At 34.6% G+C, this 26,018-nt stretch overlaps 1 protein-coding gene across 4 annotated transcripts in view; it reads left to right on the top strand.

The window, feature by feature from the left end:
• The first annotated feature begins 18,447 nt into the window (after positions 1 to 18,447).
• The window catches only part of Rpn13 (regulatory particle non-ATPase 13), a 625,061-nt gene continuing 617,490 nt past the window's right edge, over positions 18,448 to 26,018 (top strand). For all 4 annotated transcript variants that reach the window (XR_011336219.1, XR_011336220.1, XR_011336218.1 and 1 more), the window contains exon 1: positions 18,448 to 18,803. Coding sequence is in view for 1 of the 4 variants with exons in the window: in XM_069848077.1 (XP_069704178.1) it covers positions 18,600 to 18,803 (204 nt within the window). In the remaining 3 variants the exon portion in view is untranslated. The remainder of the gene's footprint in view (positions 18,804 to 26,018) is intronic.

Below are 26,018 nucleotides of genomic sequence, written 5' to 3'. Positions count from 1 at the left end.
ACGATTGTGCTTACTCCTTTTTACATCGAAATGAACGTATCCTATATTTTCGTGTTGCGTTTGTTTGCCTATGGGCGTTGTTATGTTTACGGATTACATTTCTTTGTTTTTCAGTGCTGTTAGTTTAGAATCGTACAAAATGGAAAATTAAAAGCGAAAATAATTATATTCCAATGTGACTCTGAAGTATTGATAGATTCATTACCAGATTTAAATATGGGGAATCCTTAATATGCTACATTTAAAAAAAATGTAATATCCATAAAGGAAACGGATCAAGAAGATTAGTAGGAATGTGTGTAGGCCTACAATCCAGGACCCGAATTATACCAGGGAAATATGCAATATCATAAGATCCTCTCTTCTTTCAGCCTGCGACGTAGGAAAAGAGATATCCCCATTAAAATACTGAAAATATCAGTTGCATAAAATCGTAATGTAAACAGCCGATTCATGGGAGAAGTTTGTGGGTTATTCCAAGTGATCCATTTGCTGCAGCAGAAATGACACGATAGATTTTGATAAACAAAATCCCTTCTGAAATTTTCTTTCCACTAATAAAACTCCACGCTCACCATCATCTCTATCCAAGTAGGCTACAATACTAGTCGTCTTCGAAATAATCAGCTGTAGAGCTGGTCGCCATTTTGTTTTACTAGGCCTGTTAATCACTAGTTATTTCCTTTAACCGCTCGAATATGGTCTGTTAGGGGCCATATTCATAGACATTCTTAGCGCGGGCTTCCGGTGGATGATCAGCGAACTAACATTTTTGTATTCATAAATCAGTGTTAGTGATATGATATGAAGACTTCGCGGGAAAAACGATGAATGTCACATTTCTGTTAAGGATTAGATAATGATCTAATTGAGTCTATAACTGCAAGATGTATTGCTGTTTCTATAGAAAATAAAGGAAAGGATTACTGTATTCGTGGTGATAATTCTCCTTTTTACCATTTTTCATAAGAACAACATTAAATTTCGCAGTAATCCATTGAATTAGATAATGACATCAACCTTAAGAAAACTGTGACATTCATCGTTTTTCCCGCGAACTCTTCATATGATATGAATCCTGTACAAGTAATCAGTCGATAGCCGGAGCTAGTTTAGCACGCTCGTAGCGCGGGCTAGCGAAATGTGTATGCATAGCACCCTTTGAGATTACAGTGGTTAACCTCCTGTTTATGTCCTAACCGAGATCGATGCACCGTAAAAATGCTTAACCAAGGATTAAGTGGCAGTTTTAACCGGTGGTTACACGTTGTTGCACGTGGCCAGTGCCGATTGTTTTGTGAGGTGCGAACCTAAACATCCAGCAACCCCAAGAGTCTTTCGATATAATAGGATATAACCACAGTCTAATTAGACTGTGATATAACTTTGTTTTACTTAGTATGGAGAATAAGTGAGAAACTTGAATGATATTGAGCTAGCCACATACAGCATTTTCGTCGCTCTATAAGATCTCAGTAGGCTTATTGTATTTTGGACTCATTTCTCTTTTCAGAATTTACGTATTTTATAAGGATATTTTATATTAAATAAACTGTGAAACATTATTTATATTGTTTAAATTGATACTGCAATGTAGGCCTATTTGTGTTTTTCTCAGTTACAATATAGTGTGTATTGGTTTTTTTTTTCTGTAGAATGTTATCTGACTAAGAAAGAGTTTCCGAATTTCTTGCCTAACATGGAAGATAATTGACTACATTTATGTAACGTAGGTTTAAAACTTGAGTTGTATTAAAACTATTAATTTTTTTAGACAACCGTACTAAAATAGTGGCTTCTTGATTCTCATTTTAGTTTTGAACTTGCATTCTTTTAACTTACACGCGCTTATGTATAAAAGAGGAAATGTTAAAGAACGATTCATTTATTATAAATATTTACAACACAATTACTCAAAATGAAAAATTGAACATTTGAGGCATTCCACGTCAACTCGAACAGGCTTGTGACTTTGATGTTTCGAAACAGTTCGAAAATTTTTGTGCTTGTTTAGGGGGTTAAAAAAGAAAATGCGCATATTTTTTATTTCAGCTAAAAATTGTTTTTCGAATATAAATCAAAATTGAAAGAATTAAAAATGGGCGTGCATTGAGAGACATAAACGCTTATAACTTGGTTCTGTGTATCGTACAGAACTTATCTTAGCGTCAATTGAAAGTTCAAGAATTGTATTTTTATTTTACATAATTAATATCGTCTTTTGGAATATTTTTAAAGTTTAATTTTCAACATGTTCGTATGAATTTAAAAAATAGCAAATAGTTATTTATTTCCCGCTTAATTTTGTCGATGTGTGTGTGTATAATTTGAAGATGAAACTGCGGAAACTTAATTGTAAAGAAATATTTTAGAAAATGCGTGCGCTGCCTGTACTAGTAGGATGCATAGCTCCGCTCAGCGATTAGGATTTGACGGAAGATATATTTTGACCGTCATTAAAGAATTCATCAATACTGTTGAGAAAATATTTCCTTGCAGGAAATTACACTAATCCTTATTCCATAAGTACATAAGAACTCCTCATATCAACAAACATACTGCAAAATCTCCCCCTCCCCCCCAACCGATGGTTGGTTCTGTGTTCGCACCGGAAAACGCCATGCATCGACACGTGTGGATAACGTGATATAATAAATAATTATTTTAAACTAACAACCTGACATAAAACATCGAATGCGTGCGAGATTTTTACAAGAATGCACTTAATTATGATTATGAAGTATTCACGTCAGGTAAGGGACTGTCCCTAAAGGGTTTCTCCTTATGATCCTATGATGTTTTAGGCCTAAATTGCCGGTAACTGGCTAGCCATTATAGATTACACTATTACTGTACATATTATGTCGCAAGTCGTTAACAACACGCAATTTAACAATGCCCAGCACCGACAAAGTACGCCGTATTATAGTAAAACAGCAAATAATAATAGAAACTGACTGACCAACCATCGTTTCTCTTTGGGTTAGTGTTTTGAACGGTTTCGCGCCATTACACATCTTTGTTAGGTTATCATGCCTCATTGCAAAGGTTCGCTATGGACCCAGCCTACAAATCACATTACAGTATTTCGTAACAACTTTAATTAGTTTTCCAGTTGCTTCAAATCAAAGACGTTTTATAGTGCTTCAAATATCGTATTGCCTCCGCGTGTTTAGAAATACAGCAAGTCTTCCATTAATACTGTATTTTGAAAAATGTAGAAGAGATGTGTTTCCAGGAAGGGGTTTTATTTAACAACTTGCAAGATTTTTATGAAGAAAATATTATTGAGAAAATTACTTACATGCAGAAGATAGAACACATTTAGAAACTATAGTCACAAGATGAGGATTTTTTTAGAAAAATTTTCCTACAAAATTAGAAGACCTTGCACTCCACGTATTTATTTGACAGCTACAAGCTAAATTTCTCAGGGAACGAAAACGTACAGGAAGGAGAATGCTTAGTCACATGTGATTTTTCGGAAAATTATACCTCGTCATTCAAGATTCCGTGCAGGGTGTTCACTGGAATAACGATCATGCCACAGACCACGTGTATCCATTTGTATATAACATTCTTTATATTGGATTGAATCAGAGAAGTCATTCATAGAGACCTACTGTACTCTTGAAAAGTTCATTATGGAAACATTATTACGCATTATTTAAACAATTACTATTTCCTGAAATTGATGAACAATACATAATATTATTATTCATATGATATCCATTTTCATGTTGGGAGGGCTTAAAAGTAGGTTCCAGCCCACCAAACCCCCTCCCCCCTTTCAGCTGGCAACACTCCTGATTACAACTTTGCCGTTAAAAGTTCTTTCGTAGCGATTGTTTCATATTTAATATTATATTTCATTATTAAGATTTAAGGGTACCAAAAATTATTATAACGAAATCCCTAATCATATTTGCTATTTAATTCCTATTTTATTATATCATGGATTCATTTATATTTTATGCAGATATGGCAATAAGCAAGCTGTATTCATTTACACAAGCGTCTTTCAACCTTTCTCAACATGTGACACACTAAAGTTGTAATTTAAAATCCCGCGGCACACTTATATAATCTAAATCAATGATTCCTAATTAGGGAGGAATTTTTCTTAAAAACAAGTGAAATACAATATCCATAGTAACACTTGTGGCAGAAGAGGTCGCAATTGGGGTTTTTCTCGGACTTCTCCCGTTTCCTCATATTAGGCATCTACATTATTCCGTCAACATTTCTCCATTCCGTCATTATTCCTTAACATTTCCCGAACACCTGCTGGCAATACGAAGTAACGTCAAGAAGATGTGAATTAAAGACATGGTCCATGTATATAATGCCTGAAAATAGCTATTGATCCTTTGCGTGTTTGTTTTTAAAATAATGTGTTTAATCTGTAACTACAGTCAGTGTATTGGTATTATATCTCTTTGTTGTTACTTATTGCTTTAAAAAGAATGTGTTTAACTTGTAATTTTAAGTCAATTTTTCTACTATTCCTTTACTGTTTAGGCCTACATTTGTTTTTAAATATTTTGTATTGCCCCTACGAATTTCGTTATTCGTTAGTTATAAGTCATTACTTGTGTTATTATTTTAATTCTTGTACTTGTTCCTGAATCACGTATGTAACTTGTAACCGTAAATCATTGCTTGTAATATCCTTTTATTACTCTTAACTGTTCCATTGTTCATGAACTAAGTATTAATTTGAAAGTGAAAGTCAAACTTTGTTATATTAATGTACTATTATCTTTTTAAAGTCGTGTATTTACTCTGAAACGGTTAGACATTCATGTGAATTGTAACTGTGACCACAATTTTATATTATAATTTTACTATTGTTTATTGGTTATAAAATATGTATTTTGATGCCAACTATAACCCTAATATACCTCAGGGTGAAATAGGGTTTATTAAATTGGATAATAAAAGAAAAATGCATGGAGGGAGCTGGCCTAGGGACTCTTGTGAGCTCACTTTTTTTACAACTCTTTTTTTCATTCATTTTTCCAATTTTACTACAACAATCTTTTTTATTTTCATTTTCTCGAGGCACACCGATTAAAAATAGGATCTATAGCCTACTATAAGAAAAACATGGTCCGTAAGAGCTCATAGTCTGAAAAATGTGAAAATAATATTAGACATTATACACAGGAAGAAAAAAAGAAATTGGTTGGATCGCTGGCTGAGAAGAAACTGCCTACTGAAGAATGCACTGGAAGGAATGGTGTACAGGAGAAGTTAGTGGCAGAAGAAGGTATTAGATAATAGACGATATTAAGATAATATGGATCATATGCGGCGACTAAGGAAGACAGAAAATAAGAAAGATTGGAAATGTTGGGTTTGCAGTGAAGGCCTATTCTTGGGCATAAAACTTTGAATGAACGAATACACAGGCTAATACGATGCTAGAGAGTTAGTAGCGCTGCCGGTACCTGGATAGTGCTCATGTGCAGGTAGTACATTTCTCCAAGGTTTCCGCATTAAATTTGCTCAAATTTAATAGGTCTATCATGCAAAAAGATAGCATTTTGCAAAATATGTACATGAATGGATCGAAGATGTTTTATAGTTTAATGGATAAATACGCCTACGATTATCGATAATTATTATATTGTGTGCGATTTGAAGTAAAGCTATCAATTAAATAATAGTGTGCTCAGTGCGCTGTTTTTCTATGTTATTTTTTATTCTGCTGCTATAGCTTTGAATTTAAGAGCCTATATGGCATAGGCGGAGAGAGAACCGTTTCCTTGGGGGGGGGGGGGCAAAACAATACAATAGAATCCCCATATAACGATAACGATGTTATGGGGGACATCATTTACCTCCTTCCCCCGTTATAGTTTGAACGTGGTACCATAGTCTAGTATTTAATACATGCAGTCACGAAGCTTGAGTTTATGAGGGTACTAGGAACAATAGACTGTGCAGGTACTATTTCGCATTGTCTGTAATGAGGCGATAGTAGCGATCCTAGTGGTTAGCAACTATCTATGGATGCATATGTACTACGTATTGAGCTTCTTAACTGTATATACTAGACCGTGGCGGTACCGTCAGAACAGAAACTTTCTATATGAAGCTTACCTGCCTGAAGATATATGAAATATAAACTCATTATTTTATTTAATCTCGTCTTTAAGTTTACACACATTATACCGGGATCACTTTTCTTTTTTCTGCATTGTTGTGCAGTATGTTATTCATATTTCTTCAAGTGGCAGCCTGAACACTTGCAGACTTCTAACCGTTGCTTACGAGATTATTCTCTTAAGCAACGCTTCTAAGGCCCGTAACACACTTGAAGAGTTTTCGCTAGCGAGAAATGTGTTGCGAGAAAGAGGCGAAGAGCCTCCTCCACACACTTGGCGAGTTCTCGTTATCACAGATCACATCTCGCTATGATCATCTATGCACTGCCTTCATGCAGAAAGCATTTTTCTGATTATAGTAATGACTCGTTGGGGGAAATATTATAGGTTATGTATTTACGTTTATTGTCGTACTAAAATATATAACCTGTAAGTATATTGTCGTACTTTACAAATTACGTACGAACGCTATGTTGAATCTGAGTATTCAGGTGATGAGGAAATGGAGTTACATCAGTAGCGGACGGTGGGTTTGAAAGTTGGGGAGGCCAAGATGTGAATGATGAGAATATAAAAATATAAGGACTGTGACGTACCTCATTACCAAGCACAGAAGTTATAGGTTTTAAGGAATTAAAATTAGGTTTTCCAATTTATGTTTTAGGATTTTAAATCTTATGTTTAGGAATTTATATGATTTTACGGGAAAAAATAAAAATAAAGAACATACTATTAATACATTACAACGGCTTGGTAAAGATTGCCTCCATTTAGGACACTCCAAGTCCTAACCTACTAATTAGGTCATATTGAATTTAAGAATGTTACGCTTTGATACATAAAACGAACAAGAAAAGCAACATTTCGAGAGTAAGGAGATAGCAACAAAATTGATTCCAACCTAAGAATCCGGGGGTTGCTCATTACTATTAGGCTACATAGTCTAATTTTACAGCAAATTAAATTCGCAAACCGATCAAATAGGTCACAACATACTGAACAACTGCTACTAGAAGAAGCTAGAGACAAATCTGCATTTGTTTCTAAACTCTCGATATATTTAAAATACTGTATAAGTAAATACATATCGTAACACAAAAGAATAAAATAACAGGAACACCCGCAAACAGAGAAAATCTAACAACATAAATGAAAACTTTTACGCAGGGAGAGAAAACTAACAACACGTGACTCAATTTTCTAAAACCAAGAAGAGAGAAAGAGAGAGAGCTTCCCCATACAGCCGAAACCAGCCGTGACTATAAGCAGTACAGTTGTCAGCGGTGGGTAGGACGTCTCCAAATCGGCTCCCCTCGCGCGTTCTATTAAGTTTAAACACTCTTCTAACCAGCTATCTTATTGGTTGAACTGCTGTTGTCATGGTTACCGGGGAGTAGCGTCCTGTAGCCGACTCCTCTCTCCCGCTCTCGCATAGACACAGCAGGCTGCTAGATGTCGACTATACAGGTTACAGCGCTATCTGTTATTTTTCAGTACGAATTATTTGTACTATCTACAGTATAGCGAGCGGGCATCACCAACTGGATGTGGTCGATTTTACGTAACTTACGGTACATCTTAGTCGTAGTGAATAGTAAAATTAATATAAAAGGAAAAATGTTCATTTGCTGTAACTTGTCTGTGATCTTAATTCAGCTGAAATTATTACTGCCACATTGTGTTCTGGTAAAATATTAGGGGAGGCACGGCCTCCCTTGCCTCCCCTGAAAATCCGCCGCTGAGTTACATGAACATATTTTGTTAATGAAAAGAAAAAGTAGGCCTAAAATTAAAGCCAGAAATATCTGAAAATCACATTGTATCTTACGAAAATAAGGGCGAGTTTTGGACACTGGTTTCGATTTGAATGATGATACGTTTAGGCGTTATTTCAGGTTGAATGGACCACAGTTTTTTGCCATGCATGATATGATAGAGGATTCTTTGCTCTGTTGTGATTAAAATTATGTAAACTGTTAAGACATATAGATACATTAATTTCAAATGTTTAATTAATACTATTAAATCTCATCAAAATAAAATATAGCGCTATTTATTTTCAGTTAATCTGATATTTGTCTCCAGATTTCTTCTTTAAGTTTCGTGTTTTATAGTTTTCATCCTGTGTTTATTACTGTTGTATGAACTGATAATTATTAAAATTAATATAATCAGTTAAAAACCAGACATGTTTCGGAGGAATGCACCTCGTGGTATTGCCACTGAAGATGGAGGTGCATTCCTCCGAAACATGTCTGGTTTTTAACTGATTATATTAATTTTAATAATTATAAAAAAGTGTTCATACAACTGTAATAAATTATTTCTCCGTATGCTTAATGTTTTATTTATGAACACTGTTGAATTTGACCTTACTTGTTAACTTCAACCATACCTCATGTTTTAGAAGACACTCCACTGATCAATCGTCAACACATTCACTTCTTGCATGATGGCGCTCCTGCACACTTCAGTCGTACGGCTCGCCGGTACTTGGATCGAAGGTTTCCTGATCGATGGATAGGTAGAGGTGGCCCAATTGCTTGGCCTCCACGCTCACCTAATCTGAACCCTCTCGATTTCTACTTGTGGGGCCATTTAAAATCATTGGTTTATTCGTCTCCGGTGCCTGATTTGGAATCCCTTCGGAATCGAATTGTGGCATGTTCTGAGGACATACGCAATAGTCCTGGAGTTTGGGATCGTGTTCGCAGGTCAATGAGACATCGATGTGAGGTCTGTATTCAAGCAGGAGGTGGACATTTTGAACATCTTCTGTAATGAGAACGACCTGCGGAAAGAAAAACGTTCCGGTGAATTTCAATGTTGTGAAGGCCATAACTCGGAAATGAAGCATTTCCGGACACATGTTGTAATGAACTATTTTGATTGTCTACATGTGGGAAATACATACCTGAAATTAAGCCCCGTATTTTTTAAACACACTGTATAACCTGTAAGTATATTGTCGTACTTTACAAATTACGTACGAACGCTTTGTTGAATCTGAGTTTTCAGATGATGAGGAAATGGAGTTACATGAATATATTTTGTTCATGAAAAGAAGAAGTAGGCCTAAAATTAAAGCCAGAAATATCTGAAAATCACATTGTATCTTACGAAAATAAGAGCGAGTTTTGGACACTGGTTTCGTTTTGAATGATGATACGTTTAGGCGTTATTTCAGGTTCAATGGACCACAGTTTTTTTTTTTCTTTTTTTTTCCCATTCAGGATATGATATTGTTTGCTATATTCTGATTAAAATTACGTAAACTGGACATATAGATACATTATATCAAATGTTTAATCAATACTATTAAATTTTATCAAAATAAAATATACAGGGAGTTATACCTGAAATCTTGATTTGCAAAATATAGCCCTATTTATTTTCAGATAATCTGATATTTGTTTCCAGATTTCGTGTTTTTATAGTTTTCATCCCGTGTATCATATAAATAGGTCTACGGGTGACATCGTACAAGTTCGATAAGTTTCTGACTGCAATTATCAGCCATCTTTCCTCATTTTGAAATAAAAACAATATAATTCATCGCCACCTGTCATATCTTTTTCTACATTCAATCGTCATAAAGAGTATAAATGTCAAACTTCTTTGATAAATGTGTCAAGAAAATTCGCTGAGCTACCGATTCCAGCGAGAAACTCGCCTCGAGCGAGAAATCTCTTCCAGTGTGTGGACGTCCATTTGAATCCATGTTATCAATTTTTTTATTTTCTCGCAACACATTTCTCGCTGGCGAAAACTCTGCAAGTGTGTTACGGGGCTAACTCCGCCTATGCTTTATGCAATGTATGGCTACAAATTGTTTCTACTGTACCGGTTTTCGAGCCCCTATCACGCCGTAGCGGAGAAGTGAGAAATATGTTCCCAAATTGAAGCAGCGGAAAGCCGCCATTTGTTTGGAAGAAAACGCGCGGGATTTCGAAACCACTATTTGAATACGCGTTGTTTTGCGTATCCGAAAGGTAAATGTTTTTTATTTACAGGGACAATACTTCTTTTCCGATATATCTTTAATAACGTGTTTCTGCTATTAGCAGAGTTGCCAGGTTTTCTGCGAGGGAAATCGGGATATCAGAAGCTAACTTAAGACATTAGACTTATCACTTTTTCATAAGATTTATAGTTGTTTTCTGCAAAGCAGTGTTCGCATGCTTTTAATGTAATATTCACCTCCTTGAGAAACACTAAAATACGAAGGCCACACAGTACAGTGAATATTATAGGCTAATCGTTTTTTCTTTTATTAACCACGAATATGTTTTAAGCATTCGCTACTAAATTAACTTTGTAACTTTTCTTTTTGGAACCAGTACTGCAACAGTACATCTGACGATGAATCCATGTTTAAACATAGTTCACTGAACTATAAAACGCAGCAATTGTACTGTATGTGTCTGTTATTAGTGTAAAATACGATATGAAAATGCTATCTTTTTTGCCACTCAACGCACCTGAAATACACAATGTTTATTATTTGCGAGAGCAGCAACTAGGTATCGAAACGGATTAATCAACAATGAGGTAGAACTAGGGGAACTATTATCTTGCGAGTAGAGTTGCCTTACGGAAATCAGCTGGGTTACCTCATAGACTTACTAAATTTCCGCAGGTTACCTCTATGTTTACAATGTTACAACTTGAGTCAATATATAAATAAAAATATCGGATAATAGGAAATGCAGACTAATTTGTTTAAATTACGTTCTAAGGACCATATTCATAGACATTCTTAGCGCGGGCTTCCGGTGGATGATCAGCGAACTAGCGTTTTTCGTATTCATAAACCAGTATTAGCGGTATGATATGATATGAATCCTGTACAAGTAATCAGTCGATAGCCGGGGTTAGTTTAGCACGCTCGTAGCGCGGGCTAGCGAAATGTCTATGCATAGCACCAATGACGTTGTAGTTACTTACCTAGACGCACAGCGAGCGCTGCTGTACTGTACAAAATTGAAACCCTTCGCGCATCGTCATTATTGTGGCAACTTGTGGCATTTAGCACGTGGGTGTGATAGTGATTTCGAGTGTATGTAGTGTTTATTTGGTAAATATATCATAATGGTGCATTCTTGTGCGGCTTTTAACTGCACAAATCGCTTCAAGAAAGACTCCAGTATCACTTTTCATAGATAAATACCAATATTTAATTGTTTATAATAGTTCAACATTGAATTAATGCAGGCAGTAAACAGCACTTCCATATAGATTGACTTATTCTATCAGCGTGTGTCAAGACAAATAATTTAACATTAAAACTATTTCGACGAACATATTGGTAGTAATTATTTTTAAATATGACACTTAGAGTATTATAATCAGGGAACGGATTTATATGGACTAAAAATATATGAAATATGTAAATATATATGTAGTTATTTTTACCAAAATATGGAATTAAATATGGATTTTTACCAAAATATGGAATTAAATATGGACTTAAAATTATAAAAAAATGACTATGTACGTTAAATATTGGTACATTTTAATCAAACTAAACAAAAAATATAATGGACGTACCTTATCTTCCAATGTAGTTTCAACAAAACACAATTTTTATTGTCTGTTACCATAACAATAGGTTACAAACATTTCTTTCAAGTGCTGAAAAGTGAATCTTCTTCTATTGTCTCTGAGGATAGATTTATACTGACTAAAAGAGCGTTCGACGTCACAAGAAGTAACTGGTACATAATTCAATTTCACAATGTCTACTGGGGATAAGTCCAAGTTAATCTTCACTGTTGATTCACCACTCATCACAGCAACAACCTTTTGTAGTTCTTCATATCCAGGGTTTTTTGAAAGTACAGTGTCCACCTTAGCTCTTACTGCATCTGCAACTTTACCTCTACCACGATTCAGTTGTTCCACAGTACTATTTATAATTTCAAAACTTTCAGATAGTGAAAGGTGCCTATTTTGGAGACTTTTGAGCGTTTTTATGATGCATGAAAATGTATGCTGAATGTGAGCTAAGTCATTCTTCACACTTATGTCACAGGTAACTGTTTTCGCAGTATCAATTGAGACTGCATCTTCAGAGTCCAATGCAAGGAGAACATTGTTAATAGAGTCTATATGTTCGGCATAATATTCAACTGCTTCTAGCCATGTACCCCATCTAGTTAAAATTGGCTTTGGTGGCAATGGAATTTCAGGGTACATTTCTTTCAACACGTTAACTCTACTGGGAGCTTTGAGAAATACTTTTTTCACTGATGAAATCAACAAATCTACTTTAGGGAAATTGTCTCTGACCACTTCTGCCACACGATGAAATGCATGCGCCACACAAGTAAAATGAGTCAATTTAGGATATACAACAGATAATGCTTGTCCAGATTTGACCATATAAGGGGCAGCATCGCTAATAAAGAATAACACATTATCGTACATAATACCCTTTGGCCACAGGATACCCATAGCTTCGTTGAACAGTTTAACTATAGTTTTGTTATTGCACTTTTCTAGAACATCACAATGTAAAAGAATTCGTTCAGAATATTGTTCACTTAACAAACCGATAACTACATTACCAACAAGTCTACCTTCTTTGTCGGGAGTCTCATCAATGGAAACCCAAATTGAACTATCTTTAATTTCATCTCTTATCTTCTGTATTGTCTCATCGTAGATGGATGGAGCATACGTCTTCCTAAGTGTTGACTCATCCGGGATTGTATGTTGAGTATATTTTTCAAGGAATTCCCTGAAGACCTTATTCTTTAGTTTGTAGAGAGGAATATCAGCAGAGATGAGAGAACGGCACAGGTCGATGTTAAACTCAGATCTTACATTCGATGTTGTTGGTTGTGTTAAAAACAATTGTCTCTGCTTGGAATTTAGTTGTTTGTTGGCCTGATGTTTACTAGTTGTAATGTGTTGTTGCACCAGGAACTTTTGTGTAGATGATACTGCACACTGACACAAATTACAAAATAATATTTTATTGTCAGTTGATAAACCATCTTCTTTAAATTCTGAAATGTAACTTGTTAGTTTTGATTTTAAATTGACTGAATGACGTACTTTTGGCATATTTACCGTCTTTATAGTATGATTTACAAAACTGAACCTATGTGTACTCTGACTGGCATTTAACTGTTGAGCTGCACAACTGAAGTCTGTTAAAAATTTTAAATTAAATTAATACAGTTTTGTAACTTACTTTCCCATTGTTGATAGGACTGCTAATTTTCAAATAACTCTGATGTTAAAGGGATTACTGAACATGTGTTTAAATCTCTATTGTTGAAATGTATTTTTAAAAGTTAATGGAATTTTGTTTTGTTTTATTGTTAAACCTAATATAATATGGACTGTTTTATATGAAATATGGAAAATATATGGAAATTAACGAAAATATGTACTAAACTCTAAAATATGGAAAAATATGGAAAATAAAAGTAGGATTTTTCAACCCTACACATTGTGAAACATAAAGATAATGCAAAATATAAATTATATTAGCTTTATAAGTAAATATGTATTTACATATAAATCCTTTCCCTGATTATAATAATGAAATACGTGTTATTTCCAGCTTTCCTCTCAAAAAAGCAGAACTACTGTCGCGATGGCTGTCTGTCATTAAAAGAGATAATTTTATTCCAACAAAGTATCATAAACTGTGTTCAGAACATTTCACAGAAGATTGCTTCTGGAAATCGCATTTAAAAAAAAACTTTGAAAGATGATGCAGTTCCATCTCTCTTTAACTTTCCAAAAACATCTTATGAAGGTAGGTTCGTTGTTTAAACAAGATCACTTTACATAGGCCTAATTTTCATTGACTTGAACTACATCCATTAAAAGTATTTGATAGCATATCGTGTCTTCATGGTAAAATATTATTTTCTAGGTCGAAAAACCACCCAGGAGGATTTTGAATAGAAGTATTGAATTCTCAGAACCAGATAATGTAACTGCTATCGCCAACTGTTCACACGCCCCTGATAATATTAGTTCGGAACACAATTATATGCTCAGTTCGAAGAAAAGATTGAGATTAATAGAAGACGAATTACAGAAAAAGAATGAACGGATTGGAAGTTTGAAAAAAGAAAACCTAGCTTGTAAACGAAAATGTGACAGAAATGCAATTATAATATCTAACTTAAAAAGCTTGACGAAAGAAATGAAGGAAAAAAAAAACCTGATTAATGAAAATTTGCATGATATTGTAAACAACAATTTTTCAGATCTGATGCTTGATTTGATACAGAGAGCTACAATATCCCCTAATTCAGAGTACCCAGACAGTTTAAAAAAATTTGCCCTTACAATGCATTTTTATTCACCGAGTGCATATCAGTACCTTAGGAAGTGTCTGAATATGTCTTTGCCACATGTAAATACCATAAGAAAGTGGCGTAATTCAGTTGATGGAAGTCCTGGGTTCACTTCTGAAGCTTTCCTGGCATTAGAGAAACGTGTATCACTTTCAAGATATCCTATTTATGCCAGTGTAACATTTGACGAAATGTCCATAAAAAAGCCATTGAGTGGGATGGCAATTCCTTCACGGGATAGGTGGATTTAGGTGATGGTATATGTCTGAGCGAAATGGAGGAAGCCAAAGAAGTACTTGTTATTATGGTAGTTGCTATAAATGCTTCCTGGAAGATTCCAGTCGCTTACTTCTTAATCAATGGAATGTCAGCTGTTGTAAAAGGCAACATAATCAGTGAATGTATAAGCCGCTTACAAGCTATTGAAGTAAATGTTGTATCTGTCACATGTGACGGTCTGTCCAGTAACATAGTCATGAGTAATAAATTAGGTTGCAATTTCGGTGCTGAGGAAGTAAATACAGCATTTAGTATAGGAGACCATGATATACAGATTATGTTCGATACCTGTCACATGCTGAAATTAATGAGAAATTTATTTGGGGATATGAAAATTCTGAAAGATCATAACAACAGAATCATTGACTGGAAGTACATACAGGCACTTGAAGAAATTCAGAATACTGAATCATTAGTCCTGGCCAACAAAATTACAAAGCAACACATTCAATACAAACAACAGAAAATGAAAGTCAGTTGAGCAGCACAAGTTTTAAGTTCTTCTGTTGGCAATGCATTGTTGTTTTTGTGTTGTGATATAAAACTTAAAGAATTTGAGGGTGCGGAAGCAACTGCTGAGTTCTGTTTGTTTATTGATAGGCTCTTTGATGTTTTTAATTCAAAGAACCCACTTGCAAAGGGTTACAAAAGTGTATTTTCTAAAGCAAACAAGAATGTATTGTTGAATTTCTTAGACTATGCTGAATCATATTTGCTTGGCCTTAAAAATAGTGATGACAGACCTATTTATCAGACACCTAGGAAGATGGCTATCATTGGCTTCTTGTCTCTGTGTAGGGGGATATGGAATATTTTTTATGAATTGAATGAGTCAGAAAAGCTGAATTATCTTGCAACATACAAGTTTAGCCAAGATCACATTGAACTTTTTTTCAATATGATTAGGAGCAGACTAGGATATAACAATAACCCATCTTCCCAGCAGTTCAAGGCAGCCTACAAGAACTTATTAGTTGCTAATGAAGTGAAATGTAAACGCACAGGCAATTGCACAGAAACTGGTTTCACAAAGTTGTTGTCCTGGGACATAAAAAAATTTCAGCCGATACATGATCCCCCAATGTTTTGAAAATCAGAGACATTTGGATACAACGGAAAGTCCCACTGTAGATTATGTATATAGTCCACTTTTCTTTTCATCTTATCAAATATCTGAATATTCAGAAAATGTGCTAGTTTATATTGCAGGGTTTGTTGTGAAACAAATAAGTAAAAAGATGCTCTGTGACAAATGTGAAGAATCTCTCTATGGAGACAACTCCGGCAGTAATTTGACATTTTTGGTGAGAAAAAATAATGGATGTCTTGTGATTCCATCTGATGATATAGTAAGGGTATGTAGGCTGTGTGAATCTACAATTAGACTGTTGCTGAAGCAGAACAATGGTGTACCACCAAAAGGCCCAGTATCTTGTATTGTAAGAAAGGAGGTAATGAAACACCTCAATCTGTCCAACATGTTTTTACATCTACATGACCATGCATTAGAAAACGAGTTTCCAGAAAATCATATCTTGAGAATAGTTAAGTTGACCATTGACATGTACATCAAGATTAGACGTCATCATACTGCAAAGAGTTATAATGTGAGCCTGCACAAGAAAGTTGTTAGACAGCATTTAACTAAATCCATCTCGTTTATGAATCAGTAGGTAAGATATTTTTTCTGATGTAAGTAATAAATAATAATAATAATAATAATAATAATTTATTTTATAATTTATTATTATTATTATTATTATTATTATTATTATTAGGCCTATTATTATTATTATTATTATTATTATTATTATTATTATTATTATTATTATTATTATTATTATTATTATTATTATTATTATTGGAATTCCAATTTAATATATTCTGAAGTAAGATTGAGTGAATTAGCTGTACTCAACAGAATATACTTCCGACATTTTTCGAAGATAAACAGTACAGTAATCCCGTAATTTTCTTCACAGAACATTGACGCCTGTCCGTTTTTGATGTCACTTTGTTCGTCACATTAACGCTCGTACAGTATTTAATATGTGAATATCAAGAGGATTGCTGGATTCGACAAGAATAATATAATTACAGATTATGTACTGTACTTTATTTCTTCAACTGCAGCAGGTAGGCCTTCGTATGAAACTTAATAAATGCAATGCAATCCAGTTGCTTATTGGTTTTATCAATCGTTCTGCGTAGTTATTAATATAGTAAGGATACAATAATTTGACAGTTTATTATATTGTTGCGTATTATTAAGGGTTCAAATACTTGTATATGTGACATTTGTAACTATAAACATATTGTCTGCTAGCTTAGGCTGCCACAGTAATGGCGGCGCGCGCAACGTTCTATTTGGCCAGACCTATACGGTCTGCGCAGCTATCGGTGTAGGGCCTTGCATAGCACCCTAAGCTATTATCTCTCAAATTGGAATTTTTATCAATCCCGACTCGCTTTATCGGGATTCAACCAGGAAATTGGGAGAATCCCGCCTAAATTGGGATACCCGGCAAATCTGGCAGTCAGACTTGCATCATTTTCATAGGAACTCTGAATGTGAATATTCATAACCACGGTTAATAAAAGAATTAATTTAATCTGTAGATTAAACTCCTGTGTGAAATAAAATTATTATATTATTATTTTTATTATTATTATTATTATTATTATTATTATTATTATTAGTAGTAGTAGTAGTAGTAGTAGTAGTAGTAGTAGTATAAGAAACTTTTTCATTAATCCGTAACTAAGCCAAGAGTTACTTTCAATCAGTCATATTAAAAAATTAACTTCTTGTAATTTATACAGTTTCTGTATCTTTAAATTCGGCGAATAATTATTCATGTATGCACTGAAACAACAGCTGTTTGAAGAAAATGAAGGATATGGAGTGGATAAAGGACAATAACAATGTATATGGTAATAATGTAGTTTGAAAGATAACAGCTATCTTCGAAATGAATTGAACACACTGAATGATTAATTGTAGGGTAGAAATTCTCTCTGCGAATTGCACAGGTCTATTCATTTTCGGTTAAGGGAATATTTACTCAGAGGAAACCTGAAGCATAACCAGTCGTATAAGTACAACAGTTTGTCTTCTGTAACATAATGCGGAGCAAAAATCGTAGTAGAAATTAAAGATTAATTAATCAGTGAAATATAACATTCCTTCCTTCTTTATCTTTACATTCGTCTACATTGCTGCAATTAAAAGCAGCACACGAACGAACTACTTATTCAGCTCAACCAAACAAATGGCAGCCCGTCGACTGTTCAATTTGGGAACATTACACTAGCGCCAGCGAGCGGTCTAGCGGTTATTTAGTAAGTCTATGCCGATTTTTTGGTGATATCCACTGCCTGTTGGATTGATTGCATCATATGATTGCCGTAGGATGCGATCCAGTAGACATTGGTGATACCACAATGCTGCTTTCGGGACTGCTGTTATTCTATTCCGTGTTTATTCAGGCTAGCTGAATGATCAGTGTCGCCAATACAGCGATTTTCCCGCTAGATCTAGTGTTTTTAAGTGTTACTTTAGCGAGTAAAAATTTATATAATTTGTATTGCTCATATAGGGATTTAGCGGTTTTTTAACACTCACAGTGGTAAAATAATCTTATTTTTACATTGACAATATATCAATTTAGCTGTTTCTGCACTGTATCTTAGCGGGTTTCTAAGCATCGAGTTGGCGATTCTGAGAATGACTTTCTCATTGCGCCACTCCGTCTATTGGTACGGTCACTGCTCGTCTTACCGGTAGTTGTACGACTTTGTCAAATTTCCTATATTAGAACCAGAAATATATTGTAAACGTTTGTTGTTAATGAACCAATTTTACTAACATAAAATAATCAGAATGCCTGTAGGTGGCGCATTATTTGGGAGTTCTGGAGCTCGCTCACAAAGTAAAAATCTTGTGGAATGTAAAGCAGGTAAAATGACACTGAAAGGGAAAATGGTTCACCCTGACAAAAGGAAAGGTTTATTATACGTTTATCAGTCTGATGATTCACTTATGCACTTCTGCTGGAAAGATCGCCAAACTGGAACAGTTGAAGATGTAAGTGGATGTAGTTATAGATAATAGACCTAACCTTAGCTGAGTCAAAGCCCTGTCTCTGAGGTTCTTAACCTTATGTCAACGACACACTTTCAACTTTCGTCATATAGGTATAATTTCATTTTTTTTATGATTTAGGAGTATTATTTTCGAAACCTAGGCCTGAAATTTCAGACCACACTGGTACTCTAGAGTTAAGCGAAAACTCTGAAGTCAAAATGTCCGGTAATCAGCAAGGGACCGTCGGTCTTTTACAATGTATGTGACAAGGTTAGTAGGCTAGTTGAGTGATACTAAGTGACGTGAGACAGAGAAGTCATTGAAATGTCTTCACATATACCTCGGCCTCTCGTCACTTAGATATCCCCTCAACTAACCCACTAATCTTGTCACACACCTTGTAATAGGCCGGCGGTCCCATGCTAAATACTAAATGTCAACAGGCCTAGAAGTGAAGAGATTCTGAGCATTGAATACATTCCTTTAATTCATATTTGTGTTAAAATTAAATTTTGCAATGAAAAATAGTAGAAGATTATTTGCAATGTCATTGTTAATATGTGTCGCTTAAAGTAAGATGTACTGAATCTAAAGCAAATGGCTGTGCATTTCGTAGACTAATTATAGACAATTGAGATTTTGAGTAATTGAAAATTAAATGAACGCCAATTTAACAATCCAGAGTATCAATTAAAGGCTCCAAACGTGTCGACGGCTTAACCTCTGCTCAATGTCACTTAGTTATCTCCTCATTTATCCCATCTAACCCATAAAGAACGTATTTGACAAGGTCAGTGAATTTGACATCATATTCCATCGTATCTTTAAAATTACCATGACTCATATTATAACCTTACATTACCATAGCATTCTGGAGCTGTTCCACATTATTAAGAAGGCTAGCAATGGCTGGTAGGCCTACCTATATGTTACCATACTTCATACACTTTACCTCATCAGTAGTATCATCACGATCATTGCTATCACAGTAATAGTAATAATTAGCCCTATAATAATAATAATAATGCTAGCAATAATCGGTCTCACATTTGGTAACGGTATGTCTATCAATTTAGAGAATTGCTTGATCTCCGTTTCCCACTATGTTGTTGCAATAAAGTTTTGCGCTGCTATTTTTCGTTAGTATTCGTTAAAATATAGGTAGGCGCTTTCATAAATTATTCATGCACTGAGATTAGTAATTAGTTACATAAGTAATTTATTTTAATAGTTGAAGTACTCATTTAAGGAGCTCTCCCCCCCCCCCCCTCCAATATTGGCCTGTAAGTTCAATTGGAGTGATAAAGTATAACCCAACTTTAAAGTTTATTTAAGAGTTAATGAATGATATAGCCATGATATCCTATGTTAGTAAAGGCCTCCTGTGTTGGAGGTAGGACCACCTTCACAGGGGTGGCTCATGTGTACTCGCTTGGTGAATCAATTCAGGCTACTTCAATGGGTTAATATGGGCATGCTTCTCTATAGGGGCAGTGGCATTTCTCTAAGGTTAGAGCCCAGTTTAGGTGTTTGTGTATTAATCGAAAAAAATGTTATATAAACATCAGTCCTATTCTCAATATTTTCTAGCTCCTAATTTTCGATTAATACATGCACACCTAAACTGGGCTCTAACCTTAGAGGAAATGCCACTGCCCCTGTACAGAAGCGCGCCCATGTAAAATTATCGGTATTTTTTGCTTGATTAAATATAGGCGATACAATGTATTATTTCAAAATGTGCATAGGTCACATTTTCCCGTTCATTTGGGAGAAGTGTAATCTGTGGAATAAATAGACATGTTTATAGTGTTTGTCTGCCTCTGGGTCGAGTGCATGGTGACTAAATTCATCTTGAAAATTATTTTATTTTATTATTTTTGGTATTAGCTCGTCATGGCCCTACATATATACCACAAAAAGTGTTTTTTGTCATTAATTTTTTATTTGTTGAGTATATTTGTGTTTAATAAGGGGCAGAAAAACTGTTTAAATTGTTATTTCGGGTAATTTTCGAGAAGACGCCGGTCTTTTACTAGGTATGTGACAAGGTTAGTGGGTTGGTTGAGGGGACTAAGTGATTTTTAATGTTATATTTTATTTAACGACGCTCGCAACTGCAGAGGTTATATCAGCATCGCCGGATGTGCCGGAATTTTGTCCCGCAGGAGTTCTTTTACATGCCAGTAAATATACTGACATGAGCCTGTCGCATTTAAGCACACTTAAATGACATCGACCTGGCCCGGGATCGAACCCACAACCTTGGGCATAGAAGCGCTATAACAACTTGCCAACCAGGTCGACTATCTAAGTGATATGAGGCCGGGGAATATATGGAAAATTTCAATGATCTTATATCATTGAATCACGTCACTTAGATATGCTCTCAACTACCTTGTAAAAGACCCGAAATAAGTTAAATACACAGTAAAAATAATCAAACATAATTTCAACAGTTTTTCCGCCACTTATTAAACACAAATATGAACTGGCCACCCTACCCCATTATTTCCTGGCCTAGTTGCCTCATAAATGGTGCCTTCTTTGTATCACGTGTGATGTTCAGACCTGTCTTCAGACAGTTGACTAAACGAGATACTCAACAAATGAAAAATTAATGACAAAAAACACTTTTTTGGGGTAGGCCTATATAATTATGTAGGGCCATGATGGGCAAAATAATATATTACCTTTTTTTTCTTCCAGAATTAAGTTATCTCCAGCCATTTTGAAAATGTAAACTTTTTCCCAAAGGTAACTCTGAAATACACTGACTTTTTAAATTCATTTTCTTGTTGTTTCCTTTTTATACAGTGACAATAAGATATTATTTAATACAGAGTTATAAGTTGGAAACATTTATGTTCAGAAACTTCAGTTTTTATCCCATTGGATGAATACAAGGTTGGAACGGTATGGCATAGTTGCGCCCCACAGTCAATTGGGAGGCCTAGGCATGGCATAGTTGCGCCCCGAAGAAATGAGGTAGCAGATGGGACGTGGCATAGTTGCGCCCCGAAGAAATCAGGTAGCAGGATGGACATGGCATAGTTGCGCCCCAATGAGCATAGTACACACGAAAGTGATTGCCATAAAATAAATAAATTACTTAAAAATATTACAGTGATAGCTGCATTGAAATCAGGTAGGCCTAGCGTATGATCAATTTTGCTATTTAAAATAACACTTTTTTATTGATGACACACAATAAATGAACTGCATTTTTTGTTTCTACATCGATATCTTAACCCCACGGTATAGGGTTTCGAAAATTGAATCTTAGAACCATTATCAATTATTAACTCTTCACCCTTTTCACTAAACTTAACATTCATTTTAAATTAACCTCACTATACGCCACAGACGGTGTGAAAATCACTGATAAAATGTCAAGACTGCTAAGGCCCCATATTCCAACAGCTCACTCATTTGAATATGTCAGTTAATAAAGTACTGCCAACTTCATGGTGTTCATTTTAACGGTAGGCTATTGATAATCACTGCATAAACAGTAGAAAAACAGTTAATAAAGTATTGCCAACTTCATGGTGTTCATTTTGACGGTAGGCTATCGATAATCACTGCATAAACAGTAGAAAGACAGTTAATAAAATACTGCCAACTTCATGGTGTTCATTTTAACGGTATCGATAATGAATATAAATTGAATAAGAAATCAATAAGGTTGGTTGATTACGAGGCTCGAGTTTCCGTAGTGTGTTTTTCTCTACCTATTTCATCGGGGTGCAACTACGCCATGACCTTTTCTCTACCTGAAGGGAACGGGGCGCAACTATGCCATGCCTTTTTCTCTACCTGATGGGAACGGGGTGCAACTATGCCCACAAAACAGGGACCCTTTTTTATATGCTGCATTTTATCTGACCATGTGGCGCAACTATGCCCTGCCCGGTTGGAAAGTAGGTGCAGAATAATTGTAAGTACTATGAAGTGGGGTGAATAGGGATACAGGGGTGAATAGGGACGAAGTTTTACAATTTTTTATTTCTTTGCGTCAAAGAGTAAATATGTTAATGTAATAGTAAAAGTATTTATTTGTTCACTCGTTATGAATAAAAACAATAAACATTCTTATGAAATTTACTCTTGTCACAAAGAAATAAAAAATAGTAAAAATTCGTCCCTATTCACCCCATTTTACGGTATTTTTTTTTTAGTGTAGTAGGTCTACATAGGTAGAAAATGAAGGTACTGTTAGTATGTAGTAACTTTGACTGTGGAAGAAACAGCAGATGTACAATATGTAATTGAATCCTCTAGATTCAAAACCCCCAAAATACCTTTTTTTTTCTTCACAGTTGAGTTATACACACCATTAGATTGATAGAAATGATTTCTATTAATTTATATAGTTTTGAGTTCCAAAAGCCACTAAATTTCATGCAAAAGACGTGTTAAAATCCACTGTTAGGTTGAAAATCCCCCCTACCTACCACCAGTTACTTTCAAAATTCTTTAATTTATGAAATTGGATGGAGGGTTTTTTTGAATCTAGGCTGTAGGATTCAATTAGTCTTGTACAATTGCCCAGATGTATGTATGTATTTATTAGCACTGGAATTGGGTATACACACAGTGAAAGTGATGTACAATAACATTACATATACATAAATGTATTGATTTTGAGAGGATCACCCTGAAAGATAAACTGTTCCAGTCTACTATTGTTCGGTTAACAAAGAAAAATTTTTCCACTTCCGTTCTTTGTTTTCTGCATTTAAACTTCATAATATGATCAGCCCTTCCTAAGTATGATGGTGTCACTAATCTAGTATTGATGTCGGTCCATGCTGTGTGTCCCATTTGTGCCTTAAACAATGCACTAAGTCTGGCTTTTCGTTGCCTTGATTCGAGAAATTCCCTCACTAAGTCTATTACTATCTTTTCGCCATGTCCCTTTCCCATTTTGACATATTTTGCCGCCCTGCATGGGACCTTTTCTATTGAATCAATTTGGGTTTGTCTGTAAGGATCCCAACCTACTGCTTCATGCTATGGATCAATAAATTTAAATCTTTTTATTCAATCTTATGGCTTAACACTATATAATATAAAACAAAATAATTCAATGTTTTATATATTTACATCGTATTGTGTCATCATACAAATGTTTTCGCCCTCATGGGGCATCTTCAGGAAGTGTTTACAATATCAATCTAAAATCAATTAAAATAATCTGGCCTCATGTTTGAAAATAATAATAATCTCATTGATAGTATATGTAAGTATTCAGCATAGTGACAAATATTGATCATACAAATTATTAAAACATAATCATGTCCAATGTTAAAATTCACAAGTCCACATGGCTATTAAATGTTGCTGAAGAATATGTAATGATGACTCACGTAAGTTAAATCTTGATACAATATTATCATAGGTGCATTGTGCTATTGCCAAAGTGTAAACTACTGCTTCATATTCCATTATTGGGCGAACAAGAATTTTGTACGCTAATTCTTTTGACTTTCTGTTAGTTTTCGTAAGAATACACATAGAAAAATGTAATGTTTTCCAGACTTTCCCTATAATATTAATGGCTTGTTCCTCCCAACCCAGTTTGTTACTTAAATATATAGCTAGGTATTTACAAGTGTTTACTTGTGGCACTGGTGTTTGTATTGCCTTATGCTATTAGTTTGATATTTATGAAAACCATATTTAAAATCAATAGAAATATGCAAAAAATATTAATAATTTGGTAATTACGTAATAAATAAACATTGGCCAGGCCAACTTTCCACAATAGAGATCCAGGACACATACTTTCCCATTAGAGAGTAGAGTGACTGTCAATATGTCATTCATAAAAAAAAAAAGTTGAAAATTTAATTAACATAGGATGTAGGCCTTTATATCTGATAATGTATGTGCCGTGAACCTCTGTTGTGGGAAGATGCTTGGCCACTGCTTACTATATAATGAAAGTGTGACTATTTTCTTTGTCAAGTAACCATGATTATGATTAATAGCATTATGATAGCAATTAAGGAAGAACATAATATGATAGCACACAATTAAAGAAGAACATAATATGTGGCATTGCAGATATTAGGAGTGAACTCACAATCCAGAGTCTTTGTCAAGGTCGTCCCTAATATCTGAAGCACCTTAAACATAATATGTGGCATTGCAGATATTAGGAGTGAACTCACAATCCATAGTTTTTGTCAAGGTCGCCCCTAATATCTGTAGCACCTTAAACATAATATGTGGCATTGCAGATATTAGGGGTGAACTCACAATCCAGTCTTTGTCAAGGTCGCCTCTAATATCTGCAGCACCTTACCATCCACAAATACCACACCAAAGTAGTTTTCGCAATTGACTGTGAGTTGCAGATATTATTATTGTTATTATTACTATTACTATTATTATTATTATTATTATTATTACTACTATTATTATTATCGTCGTCATCATCATCATCATCATTATCATTATCATTATTATTATTACACACAAGAAAACAACATGAAGGGTAGGGTCTCTTACTGGACAAGCTACTACTGTTTCTTACCTTACTGTATACAGTGCCCAGTAAGAATATTCATCAGAGCTACTGGAGACATCTGAATTAGTTTCATTGTCAAATGTAAAATCATTAAAAAAATTAAGTTACAAATTTGCTTAAATATTGGTTAGAAAACTGTTAAATTTAATTAAGTGTTGTAATAATATTACAGTAGGTATATGATAAAATACATTAAAGGAGATATATTACAGTTGTATAAACATTTTATAAGTTTATTGAACTTCTTAGTCAGACACGTTTCGGAGAATGCTTCTCCATCTTCAGTGATAAATTACATCAACGAAGTAGTTCAGATGTTCGAACTGTGGTCTTGCTGGCTTGAAGTAGGAAGTAGAACATCTGAACCACTTCGTCAATGTAATTTACCACTGAAGATGGAGAAGCATTCTCCGAAACATGTCTGACTAAGAAGTTCAATAAACTTATAAAGTGTTCATACAACTGTAACATATCTCCTTTAATGTATTTTATCGATTTTATGAACACGTAACATTGACCAAATATGTGTATTTTATCATTAGCTATATAATATTTATCACATTATTAAATTAATTAATAATAGAAAATCACCACCACCATCACTATTGCTTCTGCTACTAGAGTTGGTTCTGATTAATTGTTTACTACAAAACAAATTTATGCTTTTGAGGGGACAT

Source organism: Periplaneta americana, chromosome 15, assembly GCF_040183065.1.
Source record: "Periplaneta americana isolate PAMFEO1 chromosome 15, P.americana_PAMFEO1_priV1, whole genome shotgun sequence".
Taxonomy (NCBI): domain Eukaryota; kingdom Metazoa; phylum Arthropoda; class Insecta; order Blattodea; family Blattidae; genus Periplaneta; species Periplaneta americana.
The sequence above is the reverse complement of the archived record's forward strand: the minus strand, read 5'-3'. Positions and strand labels throughout refer to the sequence as shown.